This window comes from Mesoplodon bidens (assembly GCF_964165515.1).
Source record: "Mesoplodon bidens genome assembly, chromosome: 18".
Lineage (NCBI taxonomy): Eukaryota > Metazoa > Chordata > Mammalia > Artiodactyla > Ziphiidae > Mesoplodon > Mesoplodon bidens.
In genome coordinates, this window is record NC_138175.1 from 48,726,103 (window position 1) to 48,749,911 (window position 23,809).

The following is a 23,809-nucleotide window of genomic DNA, read 5'->3' on the forward strand; positions in this document are numbered from 1 at the left end:
GACCCTCTCTCCTCTCTCTCTTTATGTACACCTGTCTCCCAACTCTTTGTAGTCAGCTCTTTGCATCCCTCTGTCTACCAATCAGTCTCTTACTCACACTCTCCCTGCTTGAGGTTCCCTTGGAGGTGAGACTACCTCTTTCTCCATCCCTCTCTCCTTGTCTCTGTCTCCCGGGTTAATGGTTTTCACCCCTGGCTGCACACGGAGTCATGTGAGGAGGTTTTGTAAATACGATGCCCAGGCCCTACCACTGAGGTTCTGGTTGAACTGGCCTGAGATGAGGCCTCAGAATTCTTTTTCTTTTAAGCATCCCGGATGATTCTAGTGTGCAGCCATGGGTAAGAAGGCCCCGAAATGATCCCCCCAGGACTCTCTGTCTTCCTATGACTGCTGTTTCTCTGTCCACATCTCCTCTTCTTCATGCTCACCTCTCCTTTTCTAAGTCAGTTATTTCTCCATCTCTGCCCTTCCGTTCACCCGGCATGTCTGTCTAGGCTCTGATTTCCTCTGCCTCCTCTGTCTCCTTGTCCTTAAAGACATCTCGAGTCACTCTGCCTCTTTCACTGTCACCATCTCTGTAAATAATCATAGTTGGCACTTTCTGAGCACTTTTCTCCACGCCAGGAACCATTCCCAGTGCCTTTTATGCATTGACTCATTTTGTCCTCACACCCTCATGAGAGAAATTTTACAGAAAAACTTCCATTTTACAGAAAAGGAAATCGAGGCTCAGAGAAGTTAAGTAACTTATCCAGAGTCACAAAGTGAGGATGCGGCAGAATCACCTGTTGAACCCCGCGCAGCCTGGTGCCAAAGCTCTAACCAGTGTATTTGACTCCTTCAATTGGTATCTTTAAAACCTGAACCGTGATCCACAGTAAAGAAGACATTTGCATTATAACTGGTAGAGACCGATGTATATATAATGCTTCATGAAACAAGACTCTCCCTTACTCTACATGTACACATATTTTCCATTCTTCTTCTTCTTTTTTTTTTGGCTGTGTTGGGTCTTCGTTGCTGTGTGCGGGCTTTCTCTAGTTGCGGCGAGCTGGGGATGCTCTTCGTTGCAGTGCGTGGGCTTCTCATTGCGATGTCTTCTCTTGTTGGGGAGCGCGAGCTTTAGGTGCGCGGGCTTCAGTAGTTGTGGCACGTGGGCTCAGTAGTTGTGGCACACGGGCTTAGTTTCTCCACGGCATGTGGGATCTTTCTGGACCAGGGCTTGAACCTGTATCCGCTGCACTGGCAGGCGGACTCTTAACCACTGCACCACCAGGGAAGTCCTCCATTCTTCTTTTTAATGCTGATTGCAACCTGCTAAATTATTTCATGCAGGGCTTCCCTGGTGGTGCAGTGGTTAAGAATCCACCTGCCAATGCAGCAGACATGGGTTCAAGCCCTGGTCTGGGAAGATCCCACATGCTGCGGAGCAACTAAGCCCGTGCACCACAACTACTGAGCCCACGTGCCACAATTACTGAAGCTCGCATGCCTAGAGCCGTGCTCCACAACAAGAGACGCCACTGCAGTGAGAAGCCCACGCACTGCAACGAAGAGTAGCCCCCACTTGCCGCAACTAGAGAAAGCCTGCGCGCAGCAACAAAGACCCAACACAGCCAAAAATAAATAAATAAGTAAATAAATAATTAAAAGAAAATTATTTCATGCAAGTTGTGACCTGAGGTTTGAATAATCCTGCTGCATGACCCGGGGTCAAGTCACTTCACTTCCCTTAGCCTCCACTTCCTCATCTATAGAACAGAAACAAACACTCATTGATTCAGTGCAGAGACCACATGTGTATGGGGCCCTGCACATTCCAAGTTCTCAATAAACACAACATTCCTCTCTATTTCTCTTGGTTCTACAGGACTTTGCCTTCATTCTTTTTTCATATCTCCCTCCTCTCTCTGTCTCTGATCCACTCTCTCCCTTGTTTCATTGTGTAAATGTCACCTCCTCTGATCTAGGTCACAATCTCCCACAGTCATACCTACCCCCAAAGTTGGCCAAGCGGCTGACGCGGGAGGTGGGCACCTTGCGTTCTCGAGAACGGTCACTCAGCTGGGAAACGGGGAGAAGGTTTGAGTGGGAAAAGGTGGACACAGCACCCAGGAAGTCCAACCAACCTGCCACCGCACCGTTCCCCAAGCTCGGGAGGCCAGCTGCCTTCATGGGGTGTTGCTGGGTGTGGGGCAATGATACCTGGGGCCGGGGTGTCTTCCTGATCCGGGCCTCCCGTGCCTTGCGAATATCCTCCTCACCCAGGCCCCTGCCAGGCCCATCCTGGTGAAGTTTTTGGGTCCAAGGACCCCCACATGGCCCCTGCAAGAGACGTGAACACCAGTAACGATTGGAGGACGTACCATCGGCCTGGCCCTTTTAGACCCCTCCCTGTCCTTTGACTCCCTGAAGCCTCCCTCAGCCTCCTCCTCTTGGAGACCCCTCCCCAGCCTCTTACCCAGCAGAGGGGCCCAGGCCCCAGGGCCCAAGGCAGACCAGTAGTCCGGCCCCACTGTCCACAGGTCCCCCGTAGTAGGCCCCCCACCTCCAGCCACATTGTCTGGGGGAGAAGAGGAGGGATTATTCGGGTAGGAATTGTGGGACTGACCTCCCTGCTTTGCCCGTCTTTGCCTCACATTCCTCCGTGTCCACCCTAAGACTCCCACCACCAAAGACTTCCTCCCTTGTTAACAGGCCCCCAGTTTCGCCTGGTTCCCTCTCTCGTTGCTAAGAACCCATAGCTCTTCCCAAACACCTCTCCAAACCACTTCCCCCTGGTCCCACTCCGCGCCGTTGCTAGGGTCCTCCCCTGTTGCTAGACACCCACAGATCCTCCAGGGCTACCTCTCCACTCCTCTGAGCACCCCCGTCGTTGCTAGGCACCGCCTTCCCCTCGGTTGCTAGGCGCCCACAACTCTTCCGGCGTTCCCCCCTACCAACCCCGTTACTGGGTACTTCCCCCGGTTGCTAAGCACCCACTCCCCGGCTCTGGGTCAGCTACGCGTGCGGGTGGGGGCGGGGGGGGGGGGCGGCTCCTGCATTTCCAGTCTTCTTCTCATGCCCGCCCCCTCCGGTCATCTAGCGAATGACGGAGGAGCAGATCGCTGACTGGCACAAAATAAGCAACGCTGTATGTGAGGGGGCGGGGCCAGAGGAAGGGCCTCAGGGTGGGCTGGGCCACGGCCTAAGGGTAGGGTAGGGTAGGGTGGGCTGGGCCACGGCCCCCCGAAGCGCTCACGTGCCACTTTGTGCCCTTCCACTCACTTCAAAGTGCCTTGTCCGCGGCGGATCTTTTAGTTTCCTACACGTCTATTTTACAAACATTGCTCTCCTTTACAAACTCCACACCTCAACTTTGCGCGAACATTTTGTCAGCCTCCGTTTTCCTTATTTGTACCCCTAGTAGGCTCAACATCTCTCCTTTGAACACACATCTTCCCAGCAAACATTTCCCTTTCACATGGAGCCCCTCCACTTTGCACACTCACCCTCAGCTTCAAATACCCATATCCTGGTACCCAACCTCCTCCCTTGCACATACAACCCCCCTGCCCTGCTCACCAACTGTTTCCCTCGGTGTGCATAAACCCCCTCACACCCAGCCCTTTGCACACTGGGCCCCTGTTCCCTCCTACACCCTGCTCTCTCAGCTCCCCGCCCACCTGCAGGATGGTGTGAGTGGGAGCCCTTTGTTTCCTGTAGGCCTGACATTTTCCAGAACACACTCAGCCAAGATTCCCAGTGCTGACTCAGGAGCCTTGGCATCCCAGAAAACCAGCTCCCAGCCCATCTGGGTGTGTGTGTTGTTGATGGGGAAGGGAGGACAGGCTTAAAGCCTGCTTCCCCCCCCCCCCAATAAACTGACTCACCCCTCTTCTCAGTCTGGAATAGAAGCAGCTGGCTGGGACATCTCTCCCACCATTGGGAGAGAGGATATGACACTCCCCACACAGAACTTCCTCCCCCAAACCCTGTCTAACCCCCTTTGTCAGGAATCAGACCTCCCTGTCTCTGTCCCTGTGCTACGTGACCTCAGAAGAGCCTCAACACTTTCTGGATCTCAGCTTCCCAGCATGTATGATGCATTAGGGGGACCTGCTATGACTTCCCATTGGTCTGTAAAGAGATGACTCATTTTAGAGCCCTGGGTCTGTGCCCACCGCCCCTTTCCAGGTGACTGTTTCAAAACAGAAACCACCCCCTGTACTCTTCCAGACACAAGGGTCTGACTCAGGAGCTAGGTGGCAGCTCACTCTTGGGGGCAAAATATATAAAAAGCACCTATGACAATAACTTATCCTACAGGGCTGACTCATGGTACCAAGCCTGGTATCAGATACATGAGATCATATCAAATAGCCTGGTGGCTACAAGCAAAGACTACAGGTTGGCAGAGCTCTGAGCCTCAGTGTCCCCATTTATAAAGTGGGGCCATGGCATCCCCTCTTGCTCAGTGTGAGAAAGGGATGCAGTGAAATAGTGTCTCTAGAGAGGTTGGCACGGAGCTGGTACAGAACAAGAGTTCTATACATGAGAGAAATTTCTTATAGAAAAACTATTCTTTTCAAAATTTCTATTGAGCGCTTACCATATGCTTTTCTAGGCACTGGGGACACAGCACGGAACAATACAGGCAAAAATCTTTGCCCTCTTGGTGCTGGCTTCTGATGAGAGGCACAATGAAATACGTAAGTATATGTAATAAGGTGACACTTGTTAAAGAGAAAAACAAACCAGGGAAGGGCAGGGAGAAGAGGGAAGAGTGTACGTTTAAATAGGGTCGTCAGGAAAGGCCTCATTGAGGAGACATCGTTTGAGTAAATACCGGAAGGAGCGATTGAAATAGCTGAGGAAACAATGTTCCAGGCAGAGGGAACAACCAGTGTAAAGTCCCTGTGCTGGAAGATATCTCAGAGAAATAGCAAAGATGCCAATGGGCAGAGTGAGTGAGGGGACAAGGATTAGATGAGGTCTGGGAGGTAAGCAGAGCCAGCTCAGGTACGGTGAAGACTGTGATTTTTTTTCCTGAGTAGAATGGCAACCACTGAGGATTCTGAGCAGAGGCAGGACTGATTTACAGAAAATATTCTTACTTCCGGCTCTTCTTCCAACACCCCCAGCCTCAAAATCAAGTTGTATCACTCGATAGTGACCAAAGGGACTTCCCTGGTGGTCCAGTGGGTAAGACTCTGCACTCCCAATGCAGAGGGCCGGGGTTTGATCCCTGGTCAGGGAAATAGATCCCGCATGCATGCTGCAACTAAGACCTGGCTTGGCCAAAATAAATAAAATAGTAAATAAATATTTTTAAAAAATAGTGACCAAAGACGCAAATTTTGGATTAGATGGGCCAAAGTTAAAATCTACTTTTAGATTTTTTTTTTCCCTTTTTTTGGCCTCTCCAGGCGGCTTGCAGGATCTTAGTTCCCCGACAAGGGATCGAACCCAGGCCCCCTGCAGTGGAAGCACAGAGTCCTAACCATTGGACTGTCAGAATTCCCTAGATGTGTGATCTTCACTCACCGCTTTGCCTTTCTGTGCCTCTGTTTCCTTGACGGTGCAATGGGGATGATGATCATCCCTACCTAACAAGATTTTGGGTGTAAAGAGGTAAGTACAGCTCCTGGCATTATACAAGCACGTATACAAATGTAAATGCTGTTGTCTCTGAAGAGACAAGTCTGTAAGTGCTGGAGCCAAGATTTGAAACCAGGCGTTCTAGCTTCAGAGATTAAGACCCCCTGGTTTTGCCCGTCATTTAACCCTAGGCAAATTCTTTTACTGCTCTGGGCCTCAGTTTCCCAGTTGGTAAAAGTGACTGGCTCTTGTGGCATTGAACACACATTTTTCAAAACAATAAAGTAGTATAATGTATCCTCATTTTACAGGTGAGAAACTGAGTCTGGGGCTGGGGCAGGGGGTTGGGAGAGGAAGTCACTCGTTCAAGGTAACACAGCTAGGAACTAGCAGAGGCGGGTCTCGAACTCACGCAAGTGGAATTCCCAACTCTTCGACAGTCCTTCCCGGTGCTGCGTGAAGAATGGGCGCGCTGCTGGACTCGTCGCCGGGGGTTATAGGGAGACTAACCTAGTCACTCGAGGGCGTGGGGAGGTAGGGTTAATTGCGAGGGTGCTGCGAGGGGCCCCACTGATCCGGGACCAGGATCCCGGCGCCCCACACCATACCTGGACCAGCTCCAGGCGCTCGCGGTTCACCGCGCGAATGGAGACGGGAGGGGCCAGACAAGGCCCATACCCCTTTACGTCACGTCCGGCGAGGCGGGGCTTCGGGGCCTTCCCCGGGAGTTGTGGGCGGGGGGGGGGCTGGGGAAAGTATCGGTTAACCCCTGCTTGGCTGGGCGGGCTGGAGCTCCGCTGGCCGGAACCCGCGAGTCGGGGCTCCCCAGCCACACCCCTCGCGGGATTTAAAGGGGCAGGAGGGGCTGGGCCCGGTCGAATCCCGAACCTAGGGAGCGGGCATGAGGCGCTGCCCGTGCCGGGGAAACCTGAGCGAGGCGGAGGCTGGGGAGCTGCCGGGGACAGCCCGCATGGGACTGGCGGCGACGCGAGGGGGGCGGCGGCGGCAGCCGGGGCAGCAACGACCTGGGCCCGGCGCAGGGGGCCCGGCGGGGCAGCCGGAGAGGGGCGGTCCCCGGGCCCGGACCGAGGAGTCCAACCTCCACACCGAGCCCGAGAGGGCCGGCCTTGGGCCTGAGTCGGGGACCGACGGACAGGCTGAGCCTGAAGCAGCTGGCTCCGGGGCGGGGACGGAGCGGCCCAGCCAAAAGACGGAGCCAGGCAGGTCCATCCTCCGGACACATCCAGAAAGAAGCAGCCACTGGTCAGAACTGGAGACAGCCGATGACTGGACGGAGACTAGGACAGATGGCTTTTGGACTGATCCACACAGGTCTGACCTCCAGTGTCAGCCAGAGAGGGCTAACCTCTGGGCACAGCAAGGGGTTGATGGGCCCTGGGCAGAGCTAGAAATACATGGGTCACAGACCCAGCCAGAGAGGGCCAAGCCCAGGGCTGATAACCTCTGGACCCACCAGAACAGGTCCAGCGTCCGGACTCAGCCAGAAGGGGCCTCTCTCTCAACAGAGCAAAATGCTGATGGCTCTTGGAAAGAATTGTACACTGATGGCTCCAGGACACAACAGGATACCAAAGACCTCTGGACAGAGCAGCACATTGACGGCTCCCAGATACAACAGGATACGGAAACAACCTGGAAACAGCTTGACATCGATGGTTTCCCAACACAACAAGATACTGATGGCTTCTGGCCACAGCCTGGCACTGATGGACCCCAGACACAAGATACTCATGGACCCCAGACAGAGCCTGGGACAGACTGCCTTTTGGGGGAGCCCAACCAAGATGGCTCATTAGAGGAACCAGAACACGGGGAGTTGGTGACTCACCTGTACTCTCACCAGGAGTGTTGCCCCCTGACCCCTGTGCCCCGCCTCATCATCACTCCTGAAACCCCCGAGCCTGAGGCTCAGCCAGTGGGACCCCACTCCCAGATTGAAGGGGGTAGTGGAGGCTTCTCCTCTGCCTCCTCTTTCGACGAGTCTGAGGATGACGTGGTGGCCGGGGGTGGAGGTTCCAGCGACCCCGAGGACAGGTCTGGGGTGAGTGGGACCCATCCTGCCCTTGAGCCACATCCCCACAGATCCCGTATCCCCCGCCCCCGCCTTTCCTTTGAGAAGTTCTTTAGAACTCCACCAGCAATTTCATCTCCAGGCACCTCTTCCATCCGACAGCAGGGTTACTAACCCTCTCCAGGCAGCCTCTTGCTAATTCTCTTCATTTCCCCTCACCCACTGCCTCCAGTCCTGGGGTCTAAAATGGATGGCCCCTGGCCAACTTCATGGTACCCAGGAATCCCTGAAATTGTGTGAATCTGTGTGTGTATACACATGTTTTTGCAGCAAGGGTCTGTGACTTCTGTTGGATCACAGTCTGTGACCCCAAACTCTAAAGAACACTAGTTTAGGCAGACAGAAAGGGTGTACTTTCTACCCCACTTTTCTAAGTCTGGGGCCTGTAGCTGCCTTAAAGGGTCATCAGCCTTCACCACCCCTTAGCTCATTCACTTTTGTAGGGAGTGAGCTCCCAGCTTTTATCAGATTCTCAAAGAGCTGTGTGAACCCAAAATGCTAAGGGACCCCCCCAGCCTGGCCAGGGACTCTCCCATCTCCCCATTGCGTTGCCCCCCAGCTCCCCAGGGTGCTCCTGCACACTCTTGTTTACATCCTCCACCCTCATCCGCAGCTTGGGTGCGGTTCTCCGGTGGATCAGGAAGGCTGTCAGGGCAGGTTCAGGGAGGGAGGGTCAGAGCATAGGCAGGTGTGAGAGCCTCTGGTGGGTCTGCCTGCTGGGTCCTCCCATTGTCCTGGGGCCCCTGGCTGGAATCTGCCCTGAGCCCCCCTCAGCCCACATGCTTCCCTTTAGGAACGTGCTCACACATGTGGCCACAGATGTAAGAGATAGACCTGCCCCAGCCTGCCTGTGCCGGAGCCGAGGCGCTGACCCTCTGGGGCTCTCTGCCATTGCTGTTCCCTCTGCCTGCTCCCTCATCTCCTTGGCATCTCAGAGCAGCTGAGCTGGAGTGAATGAAGAAACAAAAATAACAGCTATCACTCGCTCATGCCCAGCCCTGTGCTAAGCTTTCTTTTTTATTTTATGTTTTTCCGCCACACTCCGAGGCATGCAGGATCTTAGCTCCCCGACCAGGGATCGAACCCACGCCCCCTGCATTGGGAGCACAGAGTCCTAACCACTGGACCGCCGGGGAATTCCCTGTGCTAAGCTCTTTGCTTATATTAACTCATCTTAATCTTCACAGCAGCCCTATGTGGTAGATACTATGATCCCCATTTTACAGACGAGGAAACTGAGGTACAGAGACTCACCAAGGTCACAGACCTTGGAAGACACAGAGCTGAGATTCAAACCCTTACTGAATACCAGACACTTTTCCAAGTGCTATATGTGTGTTAACTCTTTGAATCCTTATAAAAGCACTATAAGATTGGGATTATTATTATCTGTATTTTACAGAGATAGGCCTAGAGAAGTGAGGTCACTTGCTTAGAGTTGGCCACGTCTGGTCAGAGCTTGGATTCGAACTCAGTGCTGGCTTAGTTGAAAACCCAGTCATTTTCACCCCTGCAGTTTGTGGATCCGTCCCTAACTTGCCTTCCTCCCAGGCCTCCCTGTCTCCAGTGTTTCCTCATCCCCTAGAATCTGCCTCCAAGACCCAGCTCTGACTAACTTTTGAACGTTCCCGGCTCCGGAGTCTTCCATGGCTCCCCAGGGCCTGCCTGATAGCCATCGGAGTTCAGTCCTGTGTCACAGCTTCCTGTCTCCAGGCTCCTTTCTACGTTCAGCTTCCCTTCTCCCCTCCTGATCCCTTCTGCTGCTGCAAGGGAGCCGAAGTACACACTGTTCCCTGAACATGTTGCAGCCGTCCTGCCTCCGCTCATTGCTCAAGCTGTTCCCACCACCCAGGATACCCCTCGCTTCCTTTTTGCTTCATTTTGAAATCCCATCTGACCTTAAAGGGCCAGCTACTTTCTCCCCCCTCCCCCACCTGCCTTCCTTCTCACATCCATCCTGTCCTCCTAATCAGACAACAGACAGTCCCAGGGTCCCGAATTTGTTTTCGGCCCCATGTTGGCTTTGCTGGGAACATAGTGACCCAGACACTGCCCGCATGGAGCTCCCAGGCCGGTGGAGGAGACAGACCCATCGCCAGGCAGTGACAGCTCAGAGTGCTCAGGGCTGGGATGGGGGAAGCCCAGAGGGTTGTGGGAGTCTAAAGAAGGTGACTGGCCAGACCTGGGGTATCAGAGAGGGCTTCCTGGAGGAGGAGGAGATGTGAGCTGAGGCCATGATGAAGCCACCTGAGAAAGCCCAGATTAACCATCAGATCTAAGAAAGAAGAGAGAGAAGATAATGAACCTGCTTATGATAAAAAAAAAAAAAAAGACATTTAATCAACCTCTTTCAACCCAAGCTACATTTTTGGAGCACCTATTGTGTGTCAGACCATGGCAGGGGACACAGTTGTAACCATGACAACCCCAGTCCCTGCCCTCAAGGCTTGTAATCTAGCAGGGCTGTAATGGATAAGCCCAGGGCAGTGGAGTCAGACCAGAGGTAGAACCCCAGCACTATGCTGTGTGATTTAAGCAGGTGACTTCACCCGTCTGAGTCTCTGTTTCCGCCTCTGTAACACAGTCAGCAGTCCTCCTGGGGTTGTGTTTTTAGGATTAAGTAGGTTATGGCACACTGAGCCTTTGTCATTGTGCCTGGAATGTTCCAGGTGCTTAGTAAACAGGAACCTTTATTCATCACCTCCTCTCCATGGCTGGCAGCTGGAGAGGGGAGGGAATAGCCCTTCCTGAATCCTTCAGTCCAACCCCTGCCTGTGTTTGACCTTCCCACCATCCATTAGATGTCTGCTAGGTAGCTGGGCTCTGGGGGGTAGGAGAGAACATGGCCTTGACCCCGGGGTGGGGGGAGATGAGCCACATAGCTTTTTTCTCTGGAGAGGACTCATTCTCCCGATCCTTGCTAAGGGCCTGCTGTGTGTTTGGATCAGAGAAGATATTTGTGTGTGTGCGCGTGTGCACACGTGCGTGTGCATGCATATGCAAATGCAATGAATCAGGCAGTAACCAGGTCTCAAGAAGCTCTTGCTTGAGTCCACATGATACAACTAAATCCTTGTTTTCTGTTTGCTTCTCCGTTTTTTTGTTGCTCTCTCTCTGTTTTTCTCTGCATCTATGTTTCTTTTTCTTTCTCTGTCATTACTTTGTGTCTCCCATTCTGTCTTTCTATATTTCTTTCTCTTCTAGTAACTCTGTGCCTATCTCTGTGTCAGTTGGAAGAGGTCAGGATTTGCTATAGTGACAAACAGCCCCCAAACTCAGTGACTTGGAACAACAAAGGATTTTTTTTTTTTGGCCCCGAGGCTTGCTGCATCTTAGTTCCCCAACCAGGGATTGAACCAAGGCACTTGGCAGTGAAAGCACGGAGTCCTAACCACTGGACCACCAGGGAATTCCCAACAAAGGATTATTTTCGTTCCTACTTCACATTGACCATGGGTCAGTGGTGGGTGAGGCGGCCCTGCTCCATGCTGTTTTCACTCAGCCTCTGTTTCTCTTCCTACAGTCCCCCACCCCTTTCTACACTAGGGAAAAGAACATGGAGAGTCACTCGTTGGCTTTAAGGCTTCCACCCAAAAGTGACACTTCTGCTCACATTTCATTGGCCAAAGCTAAGTTCAAGAGGGCAAGGATATCCCTGGTAGGGGGACAGGCTGGAGCTATTTGGTAAGCAGCTGTCATGACTGCTGCAGTCTCCATCTTTGTCCCTGTCTGTCTTTGTCATCACTTTGTCATCTGTCTCTGTTTCTGTCTCTCTCTGTGGTTTGGCCTCCATTCATCAACTCCTGCCTTTATCATTTTCCCTGGAAGGTCTGACTTAATTCAGGGACAGCAGGCTTCCACCTTTTTGGTGTATATATGTCGGGGGACGATTTGGGAGTTGCTGGTGACTGCAACACAACCTAGCCTATCTCTACTCCTTCGAGAAAGACAGAGAGACACAGATACAAAGTGATGACACCGAGACAAATGGCCAGAGACTCTTCTCTGCCTTTCTGAGGCCTCTTGGGAGTTTGTGATTGCTTAAGTCAGTGAGCTTTGCTCACCGCAACAAGCTTGGGCCCAGGGATCCCAGGAAGCCCCTCTAAGGACCCCAGGTCCACCTTGGTTCCCTCTCATGGCAGCAGCGCCATCCCCCTCCATCCCCGTCCTTAGCCCTGACCCCACCCTTTCTGCCCCACACAGAACAAACCATGGAAGAAGCTGAAGACAGTGCTGAAGTATTCGCCCTTCATGGTCTCCTTCCGAAAACACTACCCTTGGGTCCAGCTGTCTGGACACTCTGGTGAGCGCGGCGGGAGAAGGGTGGGTGGGCGACAGGCAGGGCTGGGCAGAGAGGGCTGGGCAGAGACCCCTGGGCGGGGAAGGAACTGCCGTTTGTACTTTAGTTCCCCCATCTGTAAAATGGGCTTGGTGACAGTCTCCAGCTCGTGGGCCTTTTATGGGAAGTGCTTAGGCCTGGGCTGGGCCATTCATACATCAGGATGGAGGGCTGTTTCCTGTTACCCCGGTGGCAGGGGGCAAATCTTCGACCATGGGGACAGATGGGCCTGGCCTCAAATCCGAGTTCCGCTCTCTGTTTGTGGATGACCCTGGGCAAGTCACTTTCCCTCACTGGGCTCAGTGTCCTCATCTGTAGTGTGAGATAATCGTACCTCCCTTGCAGGGTAAACTAAAGGGTTAAAATCAAAATGTATATTGAGATTGAGAGACAGACCCCTCATAAATGGCAATTACCAGTGCCTGTCCTCACCCTGTGGCCAGAGCAGAGTAGGCCCCCAATAAACAACAGCTATAATGTTTTCTCCCCAGGACCTAGCACAATCTCTTTAGCACATAATAGCACAAGGCCTAGAATCTAGCGTTTTTGGTAAAGGGCTAGATAATAATTATAAACTACTCAACTCTGTTGTTGCAGCACAAAAGCCTCCATAGTTAATATATAAATTTGTGAGTGTGTTTGTGTTCCAATAGCTTTTTTTACAAAAACAGGCTGTGGGCTGGACTAGACCAACTGTACCCACCAGCAAAGGGAGGCAGGAAGGGAACTTATCTGCCTGTTCATCCTTAGAACTGAGTCAGAGAAAGGCAAGGCCCCCCTAAAACTGTAAACACAGGCCTGCCATCTGTATGTATGCTAGTTACTATTGCTGAGTTTAAAAAATACCAAAAATGAAAAACTCAAAACTTAGTGGTGGGGCCTCCCTGGTGGCGCAGTGGTTGAGAGTCCGCCTGCCGATGCAGGGGATACGGGTTCGTGCCCCGGTCTGGGAGGATCCCATATGCCGCGGAGCGGCTGGGCCCGTGAGCCGTGGCCGCTGGGCCTGCGCGTTCGGAGCCTGTGCTCCGCAACGGGAGAGGCCACAACAGTGAGAGGCCCGCATACCACAAAAAGAAAAAAAAAAAAAAAAAAAAAAAAAAAAAAAACTTAGTGGTGGTTTAAAAAAACAAACAAATAACTTAGTGGAATAAAACAACCATTTGATTACACTCATAAGTTTTGGGTCAGGAATTCAGACAGAGCATGGCAGGGCTGGCTTGTTGCTGCGCCGTGATATCTGGGAATTCAGCTAGAATAACTCGAAGGCTGCAAGCTGGAGGCCTTTGGAGGTTCATTCATTCACACACCTGGCAGTTGATGCTGGTTGTTGGCTGGTTCTCAGTTGGGGCTGCCAGCTGGAAAGCCTATATGTGATGTCTATGTGTAGCTGCTTGGCTTCCTCACAGTATGGTAGCCTCAGAATAATCAGATTTCTTACATGGTAGCTCAGGACTGAAAGGCAAGTGTGTCTGCCAACAAAGTGGAAGCTGCATCTCCTTTTATGACTTAGATCTGAAGTCACAGTATTGCTTCTGCCATAAGCCCTCTCAGATTCAAGAGGAAAAGAATTAGATTCCACTTCTTTTTTCTTTTTTTTTGTGGTATGCGGGCCTCTCACTGCTGTGGCCTCTCCCGTTGCGGAGCACAGGCTCCGGACGCGCAGGCTCAGCAGCCATGGCTCACGGGCCCATCCGCTCCGCGGCATGTGGGATCTTCCTGGACCGGGGCGCGAACCCACGTCCCCTGCATCGACAGGTGGACTCTCAACCACTGCGCCACCAGGGAAGCCCTAGATTCCACTTCTTTTTTTTTTTTTTTGCGGTACGCGGGCCTCTCACTGCTGTGGCCTCTCCCGTTGCGGAGCACAGGCTCCGGACGCACAGGCTCAGCGGCCATGGCTCACGGGCCCAGCCGCTCCGCGGAATGTGGGATCTTCCCGGACCGGGGCACGAACCCGCGTCCCCTGCATCGGCAGGCGGACCCTCAACCACTGCGCCACCAGGGAAGCCCTAGATTCCACTTCTTGATGGGAGTGGCAAAATTCTAGAAGAGCATGTGGGACATGAGCTACTGTTGCAGCCATCTTTGGAAAACATAATCTGAAAATACTATCTGCCTCAATAAGAATTTGTAATTCTAATCTACACTATCTGCATGGCCCACAAAATGCCAGATTTGTAAATGAACAAGGCCCTGATTGTTAGCACTCCTGGACTCCAGGCAGAAGCAAATGCAAATCTGCTTTGGAGAGTCATGGTCTTGACTCAGATCTCACAAAACTTCCCATTGCTGATCGAGAGCTCATAATCCAAAATTACAGAACAAATGAGGACACAGTGTGCTGTGAACAGGACTCTGTTTAAACAAAATGCAGAACTAGGTCCTTCCTTCACCACCTCTGGCCAAGATTTTGAGAATTGCTGGTAGGGAGAGAAAGTCTTGCGGAAGGGTCAGGCAAGATGATGGTGGCCAGGACCTGATACCTACAGGAGGTGGGGGGATTCTCTTGCTCATTCAGTTTCTGACCCTCTCATTGACTGCTGCTCATAGGGAACTTCCAGGCAGGAGAGGATGGTTGGATTCTAAAGCGTTTCTGTCAGTATGAGCAGCGCAGCCTGGAGCAGCTGATGTGCGACCCCCTGAGACCTTTCGTGCCAGCCTACTATGGCATGGTGCAGCAGGATGGCCAGGCCTTCAACCAGATGGAAGATCTCCTGGCAGACTTTGAGAACCCCTCCATCATGGACTGCAAGATGGGCAGCAGGTAGGTTCAGGGGCAGCCATGGGGCAGAGGTGAAGGGTCGGGGGGCCTTTTTTTTTTTTTTTTTTTTTGCGGTACGTGGGCCTCTCACTGCGGTGGCCTCTCCCGTTGCGGAGCACAGGCTCCGGACGTGCAGGCTCAGCGGCCATGGCTCACGGGCCCAGCCGCTCCGCGGCATGTGGGATCTTCCCGGACCGGGGCACAAACCCATGTCCCCTGCATCGGCAGGCGGACTCTCAACCACTGCGCCACCAGGGAAGCCCTAGGGGGGGACATTTTTGAAGATAGCGCCAAGCCAATCTTCAAAGCGGTTATACCAGCATCCTTTCCCGCCATCAGTGTATGAGCATCAGTGTATGAGAGTTCTGTTCTGTCTTCTCGTCAACACTTTGTATTACCTGTTTTATTACTTTTAACTATTCTGGTGAATAGTTATGGTTTTAATTTCGATTTATCTGATGACCAAACAACTTGAGCATTGATTGGCCATTTGGATATCCTCTTTTTTTTTTTTTTTGCGGTACGCGAGCCTCTCACTGTTGTGGCCTCTCCCGTTGCAGAGCACAGGCTCCGGATGCGCAGGCTCAGCGGCCATGGCTCACGGGCCCAGCTGCTCCGCGGCATGTGGGATCTTCCCAGACCGGGGCACGAACCCGTGTCCCCTGCATCGGCAGGCGGACTCTCAACCACTGCGCCACCAGGGAAGCCCTGGATATCCTCTTTTGAAAAGTGCCCATTTTTCTACTGGCCTCTCTTTTTCTTTTTATTATAAAGATTTATAATTCTTTATATATTCTGGATACAAGTCCTTTGCTGGAGATACACACACACACACACACACACACACACACTTCAACTCTCTCATTTCACTCTCTTAACGTCTTTTAATAAACAGTTTTTTTTAAAATTAATTATTTATTTATTTAGTTTTGGCTGCGTTGGGTCTTTGTTGCTGCGCGTGGGCTTTCTCTAGTTGCGGCGAGCTGGGGCTACTCTTTGTTGCAGTTGCAGTGCACGGGCCTCTCATCGCGGTGGCTTCTTTTGCTGCGGAGCATGGGCTCTAGGCATGCGGGCTTCAGTAGTTGTGGCTCGCAGGCTCTACAGCGCAGGCTCAGTAGTTGTGGTGCACAGGATTAGTTGCTCCATGGCATGTGGGATCCTCCTGGACCAGGGATTGAACCCGTGTCCCCTGCACTGGCAGGCGGATTCTTAACCACTGTGCCACCAGGGAAGTCCCGAGAAGGACTTTTAATTTAGTACAGGTTGTCAATTTTTTTCATTATGGTTAGTAGCTTTGTGTTTAAGAAATCTGCCTACTCTAAGGTCACAAAGATCTTCTCCTATGTTTTCTTCTACAAGCTTTGTTTTAATTATCACATTTAGATCTGCAATCCACCTAGATTTAATTTTTGTATATGGTCTGCGGTAGGGATCGAGATTCATTCCCCTCTCCCCACCGCCATATGGATATCCTATTGACCTAGCACCATTTATTGAAAAGACTGCCCTTTCCCCACTGAATTGTGGTGCCTTCTTTATCGTAAGTTGGGTGAACGTACGTGTGTGTGTTTGTGGACTCTGTTCTGGTCCATTGATCTATTTGTCTATTCTTGTGCCACGCTGTAGTTTTGTAACATGCCTTGATATCAGGGAGTGTAAGTCCTCCAGCTTTGTTCTTCATAATTTCCCTTGTTATATCCTCTGTGTCCCAGGACCTACCTGGAGGAGGAGCTGGTGAAGGCGCGAGAACGGCCCCGGCCCCGGAAGGACATGTATGAGAAGATGGTGGCTGTGGACCCTGGGGCCCCCACCCCCGAGGAACATGCCCAGGGTGCAGTCACCAAGCCTCGCTACATGCAGTGGAGGGAGACCGTGAGCTCGACCTCCACCCTGGGTTTCCGGATCGAGGGCATCAGGGTGAGGGCCAGGAGCTACTAGCCTGTTTGTAGAGAGCTAAGAGCTAGATCTGAGGCAGGGCTTCCCGAGGAACCAGGGTGTCAGAGAAAGCAGGAAAGAAGCAAGATCTGGAGAGAGAGCGGGAGACTGCAGAGGATGGAAAGATGCACTAGGAGGGCTCCTGCTTCTCTTACCCCTGTGTCTATCACAGACCAAGTTTTGTTTATCCATCTGCCTGAAGGTCTCTTGATTCCATCTTCTTTCCCCTCCCCAAGACCAAGACCCTGTCCTAGTCCAGCCGCATCTTCTCCTGACTCAGCCTCCCTGGCCTCCCAGATGCTGGTCTCACCTCCTCTGATCCATCATCCAGCACAGCAGCTGGAGGGGCTTTTTCTTCCTTATGGAGAAAAATGTTCTCTTTTCTTCTTTATTTCTTTTTTCAAAAGTTGTTTATTTTATTTATTTATTTTTGGCTGCGTTGGGTCTTCGTTGCTGTGCGCGGGCTTTCTCTAGTTGCGGAGAGCAGGGGCTACTCTTCATTGCGGTGTGCGGGATTCTCATTACGGTGGCTTCTCTTGTGGAGCATGGGCTCTAGAACGCAGGCTCAGTAGTTGTAGCTCGCGGGCTCTAGAACGCAGGCTCAGTAGTTGTGGCGCACGGCCTTAGTTGCTCTGTGGCATGTGGGATCTTCCCGGACCAGGGTTCGAACCTGTGTCCCCTGCATTGGCAGGCAGATTCTTAACCACTGTGCCACTAGGGTAGCCCCTTTCTTCCTTTTTTTTGTAAATTAAATCTAACTGTTTGAATAGCTATTCACACAGCTTGAAAGTCAAAACAATATTATAGAAGGGTGTAGAGGAGGAATCTCTCTCCCAACCCTGTTGCCGTCCTTCCCATTCTGTCCCTCCACCACCCCCTCCTCATGGGGAGCCACTTTATCAGTTTCTTATATTTCTTCCTGTATATACAGACAAATACAGTTGTATATACTACCTTTTCCTCCCATTTTTTAATTTATTTATTTGGCTGCGCTGGGTCTTAGTTGCAGTATGCAGGATCTTTTTAGTTGCGGCATGTGAACTCTTAGTTGCGGCATGTGGGATCTAGTTCCCTGACCCGGGATTGAATCTGGGCCCCCTGCATTGGGAGCATGGAGTCTTAGCCGCTGGACCACCGGGGAAGTCCCTCCTCCCTTTTTCGTTTTTACGAAAGGTGGCATAGTCCTGGAGAGTTTCCCATATCATTTCGTAGAGAGATAGGAGATCCTCTTCCTCCATCCTTCCCTCCTTCCTTCTCTTCCTTCCTATTCCTTCTATAATAGCTCTTTGTGGATGTGCCACAGTCCCCTATAGATGGCACAGTGAAGCACTTTCATTTCTTTGAAAGGGTCTTGTTCTCTCCTGCCACAGGCCCTCTGCACATGCTGTTTCCTGTGCCAGGAGTACTTTCCCCCTGTTCCCCTGGTTGACTGACTCCCAGTCATTTTCCTGACTCCTTCCAAATTTCACTTCCTCTGGGAAGCCCTCCTTGAGTTCCATTCGACTAGTTCAGGGCCCTCTCTTTACCTCCTTATAACTCCCTATGCTCCATTATTCTTATCTCCCTTTGTGATGATCTTATTCAGTATTCGCATCCCTCATCTATGCTGTTACCTGTGCTGTTACCTCCATGTTACCATTGCCTACAGGGCACCTGGCACAGCATGGCAGAATGACTCAGGGGGCTCTCTGTGCCCCTCTCAGACAAAAAATAACATTAGTCTCTTTTACTGAGTGCTTACTTACTATGTGCCAGGCACTGTGCGGTGTATCCTACACACCCAATCTCTCCTCCTTCTTATACCAGCTTTAGGAGGTAGATACTAACACAATTCCCATTTTCCAGAGGAGGAAATCAAGGCTGAGGCAGGTGAAGCGACTTGCTTAACACCACCTAGCTAGGAGTTAGCAGAGCCATGATTCAAAGCCAGATCCATCCGGCTCCAAAGCCCACTTGGCTAGACTGGCTCAACCAGGGGGTTCAAGGTTAGACTTGAAGGACTGGTTGCTCAGGAATATGACTTGGGGCTAGGCAGGTGGGCTAGCTTCCCCTGAACAGCGAGTGAGCCTGGATGCGGGTAGGTGGCCCCTGGAAATGCCTGAGGCTGCTTGGTGTTGGGCGTGGGAAGGAAAAGGTATGACACCCCTCATCCTGTAGAAAGCCGATGGGACCTGCAACACTAACTTCAAGAAGATGCGGAAGCTGGAGGAGGTGACAAAGATGTTGGAGGACTTTGTGGATGGGAACCGCGCAATCCTGGTGAGCGGGACACCTATGCCCCCAAATTTAGCAGCTTAGGACCACCACCATCATTGTTCCTCCCACGTCAACAGTCTTTTGCCTTGGGCCGAGGTTGGCTGACACTGGCTGGCATTGCTCACCATCAGGCCAGCTGGTGGGAGGGCCCTGCTCTCATGTCTGGTGGCTGCCTCACTGTCTCGGCTCCTGGCTCCATCCAGCAGACCAGCCTGGGCTTGTTCTCACGGTGGAAGCAGCGGGCCAAGAAAACAAGTGAAAAAGCAAAGCCTCTCGATGGCTAGGCTCAGAATGGCCACCATGATTCTCGCCATGTTCTATTGGCCAAAGCAAGTCATTGACCAAGACTAGATTACAAGGGAAAGACTCCACCTCTTGGTGGGAGGAGCTGCTAGGAATTGTGGGTATTCATGTAATCTACCAACCACACTCTTTTTTTTTTAATTTTTATTTATTGTGTTCATTTATTTATTTTTGGATGCATTGGCTCTTCGTTGCTGCACATGGGCTTTCTCTAGTTGCAGTGAGCAGGGGCTACTCTTCGTTGCGGTGTGTGGGCTTCTCACTGCGGTGGCTTCTCTTGTGGTGGCACACGGGCTCAGTAGTTGTGGCGGCACACGGGCTCAGTAGTTGTGGCTCATGGGCTCTAGAGCACAGGCTCAGTAGTTGTGGTGCACGGGCTTAGTTGCTCCGTGGCATGTGGGATCTTCCCGGACCAGGGCTCGAACCCGTGTCTCCTACATTGGCCGGCGGATTCTTAACCACTGTGCCACCAGGGAAGTCCCCAACCACACTCTTGTCTGTGCCACCCTGATGCATCCAACCCCTGCCCCCCCTCCACCTCCCATTTCCCCATGGCCCCCTTTATCCCATTCTGGCTGGGGTATGCCTACTCCTTTGTGGGTATGGGATGAGGTCAGATCTCAGGGTGGGTAAGGACCCACAAAGTCCATAAGCTAACCAAGAAATCCTCTCATGCACAGAAGCAGTATGTGGCACGCCTAGAAGAACTTCGTGAAGCTCTGGAGAACTCCCCCTTCTTCAAGACCCACGAGGTGCGAGCCCCGGCCCCCATGGGAACCGAGGGCCCTGTGTGAGGGGGAGTATCGGGGTCCAGGTGGTACCCAGCAGAAACCACTAACAGGGTCACAGGCCAAAGCTATAAAAGGAAGCCCCGAGTTTGGGGGTTTGCTTCTTTAGGGTAGGCAGCACGAGGGATTTCAGGGAGGTGGGACAGTTAGGAGCATGGACCCCAGCCAGGTGGCCTTGGGATGAAGGCTGGCTCTGCTGGGTGACCCTGGGCACATGACCTACCCTCTCAGGCCTCAGTTTCCTCCTAATGTGGGGAGGAACAATAGTACCTTCCTTACAGAGCTGCTGAGGCGGGAGATGAGCAAATGCAGAGCGCCATGAGGAGCGCAGAAGTGCTCTTGACTCCTAGCTCTTGTGATTATTTTATACCCATGATTATTTACAATTATTGTTACCTGCCTTCCTCATTTGGTGGCTCTCCCCACTCCCCTTTCCTCTCTCTCCTTTCCGCAGCCTGTGTCTCTTTGGAAACATTCATCTCTCTGGGGCTGTCTCAGAAAGTCCGTGGTGACGTCACTGTGTCTGTCTCCAAGTTCTTCCGCCTCCCCCCTCAAGCCCCTCTGTCCTCTCTTTCCTGGTATCACTGACTTCTGAAAGAGCACCGATCTGGGCGTCAGGCCAGCCTGTGTTCGAATCCCAGCCACCTGAGCCTGGGCAGCAGCTCTGCAGGCCTGTCTCCTGACCTGTAGGACAGGGTAACAGTAGCACCTGCCGCATGGGTGTAACGAAGGTTAAGTGGCTTAATATAGTTAAAGCCCAGCCCATAGGAACCCTGCAGTATGTGCCAGCTTTTATGGTCATGTTTGTTATCACCAAACATCACCCTTATCACCCTTGTTACTGCCTTTGAGCTTTACACACAAGTCACAAAGAGAAGGCCTGGGGACCCCACCTCTTATGTCCTCAGGTTTGGTTTCACCTGCCCGGTGACTAAACATTTAAAAAAAATTAGTTGCCAACATTGAAAACATGAGAGTTCACACTAAAATCGGGATTTCCAGTTTCTCTTGACACCAAGAGAGACGTCGTAACCCTGGGCAGCTCGCCACATGCCAACAGCCATCCAGAGCTGGGCAGCGTCTGCCTCTTCTGACAGCCACCTGCTCGCCTGCCCCGTCATCCGGGTTCTCTGGGAGCACTGGTGTCTGAAACCCGACTAGAAAAAGGGAGAGGCTTGCAAACCTGGCGTTAGATGAAGGGAAGGAATATATTTCTAACTAAAAAAGAAAAAAAACAGTATCTCCGGAGGGCTGTGTGGCCAGCTCCACGAGGCAGCTTGTGAGCTGTGGAACGTGGAATACCGCAGTGACCCTAGGAGGCGGGGCAGTTACCATCACCCCCATTCTACAGATGAGGAAACTGAGCCGGACAAAGGAAGCCACTTGCCTGGCGTCACCAGCAGCAATCAGCTGGGGCTGAGTGGTTGCTGCCCCTTCCCGCGGGGAGGCATTATCCACTCCCTCAGTCCTCGCCAGGCCCCCTGACGGCTTCAGGATCCTGCAGGCATTTGAGTTTGTACCCCAGCTTGAAAAAGGATAACAGTTAACAGTGTTTTGCATTTGTTTATATGGGCAACTCTTCTAAGAGCTTTCTGTGGATTAATTCACACATATAATATGCACAGCAACCTTTGAGGTAAATGGTACTCTTATTCCGTTATTCCCACTTTGTATATGAGGACACAGAGATAAGGAGAAGTTAAGTCCCCTGCCCAAGGCCACACAGCCATAAGTGGCAGAACTAGGGTTTGAACCCAGGCAGCCTGGCTCCAAAGTTCATGCCGTCAGCCACCCTGCCCAGCAGTCTGTGGGGCCGGGACCTTGGCCAGTGCCTGCCCCTCCCTCTAACCTCCTGCCTCTCCCTCTGCAGGTGGTAGGCAGCTCCCTCCTCTTTGTGCATGACAACACCGGCCTGGCCAAGGTCTGGATGATCGACTTTGGCAAGACAGTGGCCCTGCCTGACCATCAGACACTCAGCCACCGGCTGCCCTGGGCTGAGGGCAACCGCGAGGACGGTTACCTCTGGGGCCTGGACAACGTGATTCGCCTCCTCCAGGGCCTGGCCCATAGCTGACCTGCTCGCCCACCATCACGTTTATTTATTGGATGGTGCTCGTGTGGCTGGAGGGGCCCTGAGATGCACGGGGGCCTGAAGTCCAGGGATGGGAAAGGTTGCACTGCACACCACGCAGGACCAGTGCAGACGATGCAGAGGGCCTTGGCGGTCAGGTGGCACCGCACCCTCTCTGGGGTAGGGAGGTCGTTAAGAGCCTGAGAGGCGCGTGCAAAGGCTGGGTCCCACGGTGAGTCAGAACCAGACTGGGTCCCCTGACCAGCCAGGAAGGCTTCTGAGGGGCTGCAGAGGCCACAACTAAACCACACGCCCTGAGAGAACACAGTGCACGTACTGCAGGGCACAGGTGTGACCTCAGGCCTGTCACATGGATGAATGTAACCTCGGCCTCCTCGTCAGCCCCGCCCTCTACGAGCTGGCCCCTCGCAGGCCCGAGAACCAGACCTCATTTGTGAGCAAATGTAGCAGCCCTTGGTCGGCCCACCCGGGAGAGTTACAGCCCAGTCTCTTCATCTGGGGTCCCTCCAAGTGCTGACAGGGGCTCTGAGGGTGTGGCACCCTGGGACTGACTTGAGAGCTGCCACTGCTGGGCAGGGCCCAGTTCACCCTGTCCTACCTGCCCTCGGCCCCATGGGCTCCTGCCCTGTGCCTGGGAGAACTCTGCTGACCCCCCTGCCGACTGAAACCACAGCCACGTCCCGTGCCAGCACTGTGACCAGCACAAGCTCGTTCCTCAGGCATCAGCCTCAGCCTCGGGACTTCCTCCTCCTGCCCTTTACCCTCTTCTGTCTCCTTCCTCCTAGCAGACTGTGGCGGCAGGAAGGGCGTTCAGAAGGAAAAGGGAAAAGCAGGCTTGGGAAGCAGCTGCCTTCCTCGGGAGGGGCCCCATCCCTGGCCTCTGCTGTGAAGAGGCCCCGCTTGGGCCTGCTGTGCAGGGTTGGTAGGCCTGCAACCTGGTCCAAACCAAAGACCCCAGCACTCTGAGGTGTGGGTAGAGCCCCTCTGTCCTCCTCCTGCACCTAACTTTGGGTTCCTGGCCCACAAGGCTGGGCTTGGGGAGGACAGGCGCCCCCCGCCCCCCTTAGCCAAAGCTCTAACGTGGTCTTCCAGCAGACGTGCGTTCCTTTTCTACTGACCATCTTTATACTTATTTATATGAGAGGTAGTTGTTAAGACGGGGCAGCGCTGGGGAACAGGAGGCAAAACTGCTTCACTGCCTTCCCATGACGACACCCCAATAAACAGCACATTTACAGTCACCTTTGTCTTTTGCATCTGGGGTTTGTGGGCTCAAGGCTCGTAATTGGAGCATTAGTGTCGGGTGGGGTGATGGGATAATGGTCTGGGGTAGAGGCAGGCTCAGGGTGGACGGGTTCATTCATCCGCTTCACTGAGTTGCTACTCTTGTGCCTGGCTCTGTGCAGGGGACACAGGGGTGACCAAGACAACTCCAAGCCCTGTCCTCCAGGGCTCCCAGGACAGTGCACCAGATACAGTGCCAACCAGGGTGTCAGGGCGGGGGTAGGTAACAAACACTACACTGTAGTTTCTAATAAAACCCTTTGTTGGGCATGGGGGACACGGCAGTGACCAAGACAGAGCTGTTCCTCCCCTTTCGGAACGGATGCAATAGGTATTCGTTAAATGCTCTCTCTCTTTCCCTGTCCCCCCTCCCCCACCT

General features: G+C 52.8%; 2 protein-coding genes across 5 annotated transcripts in view; one reads left to right on the forward strand and one right to left on the reverse strand.

Moving 5' to 3' along the window:
* Positions 1 to 6,403, reverse strand: part of COQ8B (coenzyme Q8B) — a 22,835-nt gene extending 16,432 nt beyond the window's left edge. For all 4 annotated transcript variants that reach the window (XM_081217580.1, XM_081217579.1, XM_081217581.1 and 1 more), the window contains exons 1-4: positions 6,189 to 6,403; positions 2,462 to 2,563; positions 2,206 to 2,325; positions 1,998 to 2,064 (exon numbers count right to left, since the gene is read on the reverse strand). In XM_081217580.1, the coding sequence (XP_081073706.1) occupies positions 1,998 to 2,064; positions 2,206 to 2,325; positions 2,462 to 2,560 (286 nt within the window). In that variant the 5' untranslated portion in view covers positions 2,561 to 2,563; positions 6,189 to 6,403. The remainder of the gene's footprint in view (positions 1 to 1,997; positions 2,065 to 2,205; positions 2,326 to 2,461; positions 2,564 to 6,188) is intronic.
* Positions 6,403 to 23,387, forward strand: ITPKC (inositol-trisphosphate 3-kinase C). Its single transcript, XM_081217572.1, has 7 exons — positions 6,403 to 7,642; positions 11,876 to 11,975; positions 14,562 to 14,775; positions 16,485 to 16,689; positions 18,865 to 18,966; positions 19,947 to 20,018; positions 21,925 to 23,387. Exons 1-7 carry the CDS (start codon positions 6,482 to 6,484, stop codon positions 22,126 to 22,128), a joined length of 2,058 nt encoding a protein of 685 aa, XP_081073698.1. The 5' UTR covers positions 6,403 to 6,481; the 3' UTR covers positions 22,129 to 23,387.
* Positions 23,388 to 23,809: the final 422 nt, after the last annotated feature.

Coding starts and splice junctions, on each gene's coding strand:
- ITPKC (XM_081217572.1), top strand. CDS start 6,482: ATGAGGCGCTGCCCGTGCCGGGGAAACCTGAGCGAGGCGGAGGCTGGG. Junction 11,976..14,561: donor CCAGCTGTCTGGACACTCTG/GTGAGCGCGGCG, acceptor TGCTGCTCATAG/GGAACTTCCAGGCAGGAGAG. Junction 20,019..21,924: donor CCTTCTTCAAGACCCACGAG/GTGCGAGCCCCG, acceptor CTCCCTCTGCAG/GTGGTAGGCAGCTCCCTCCT.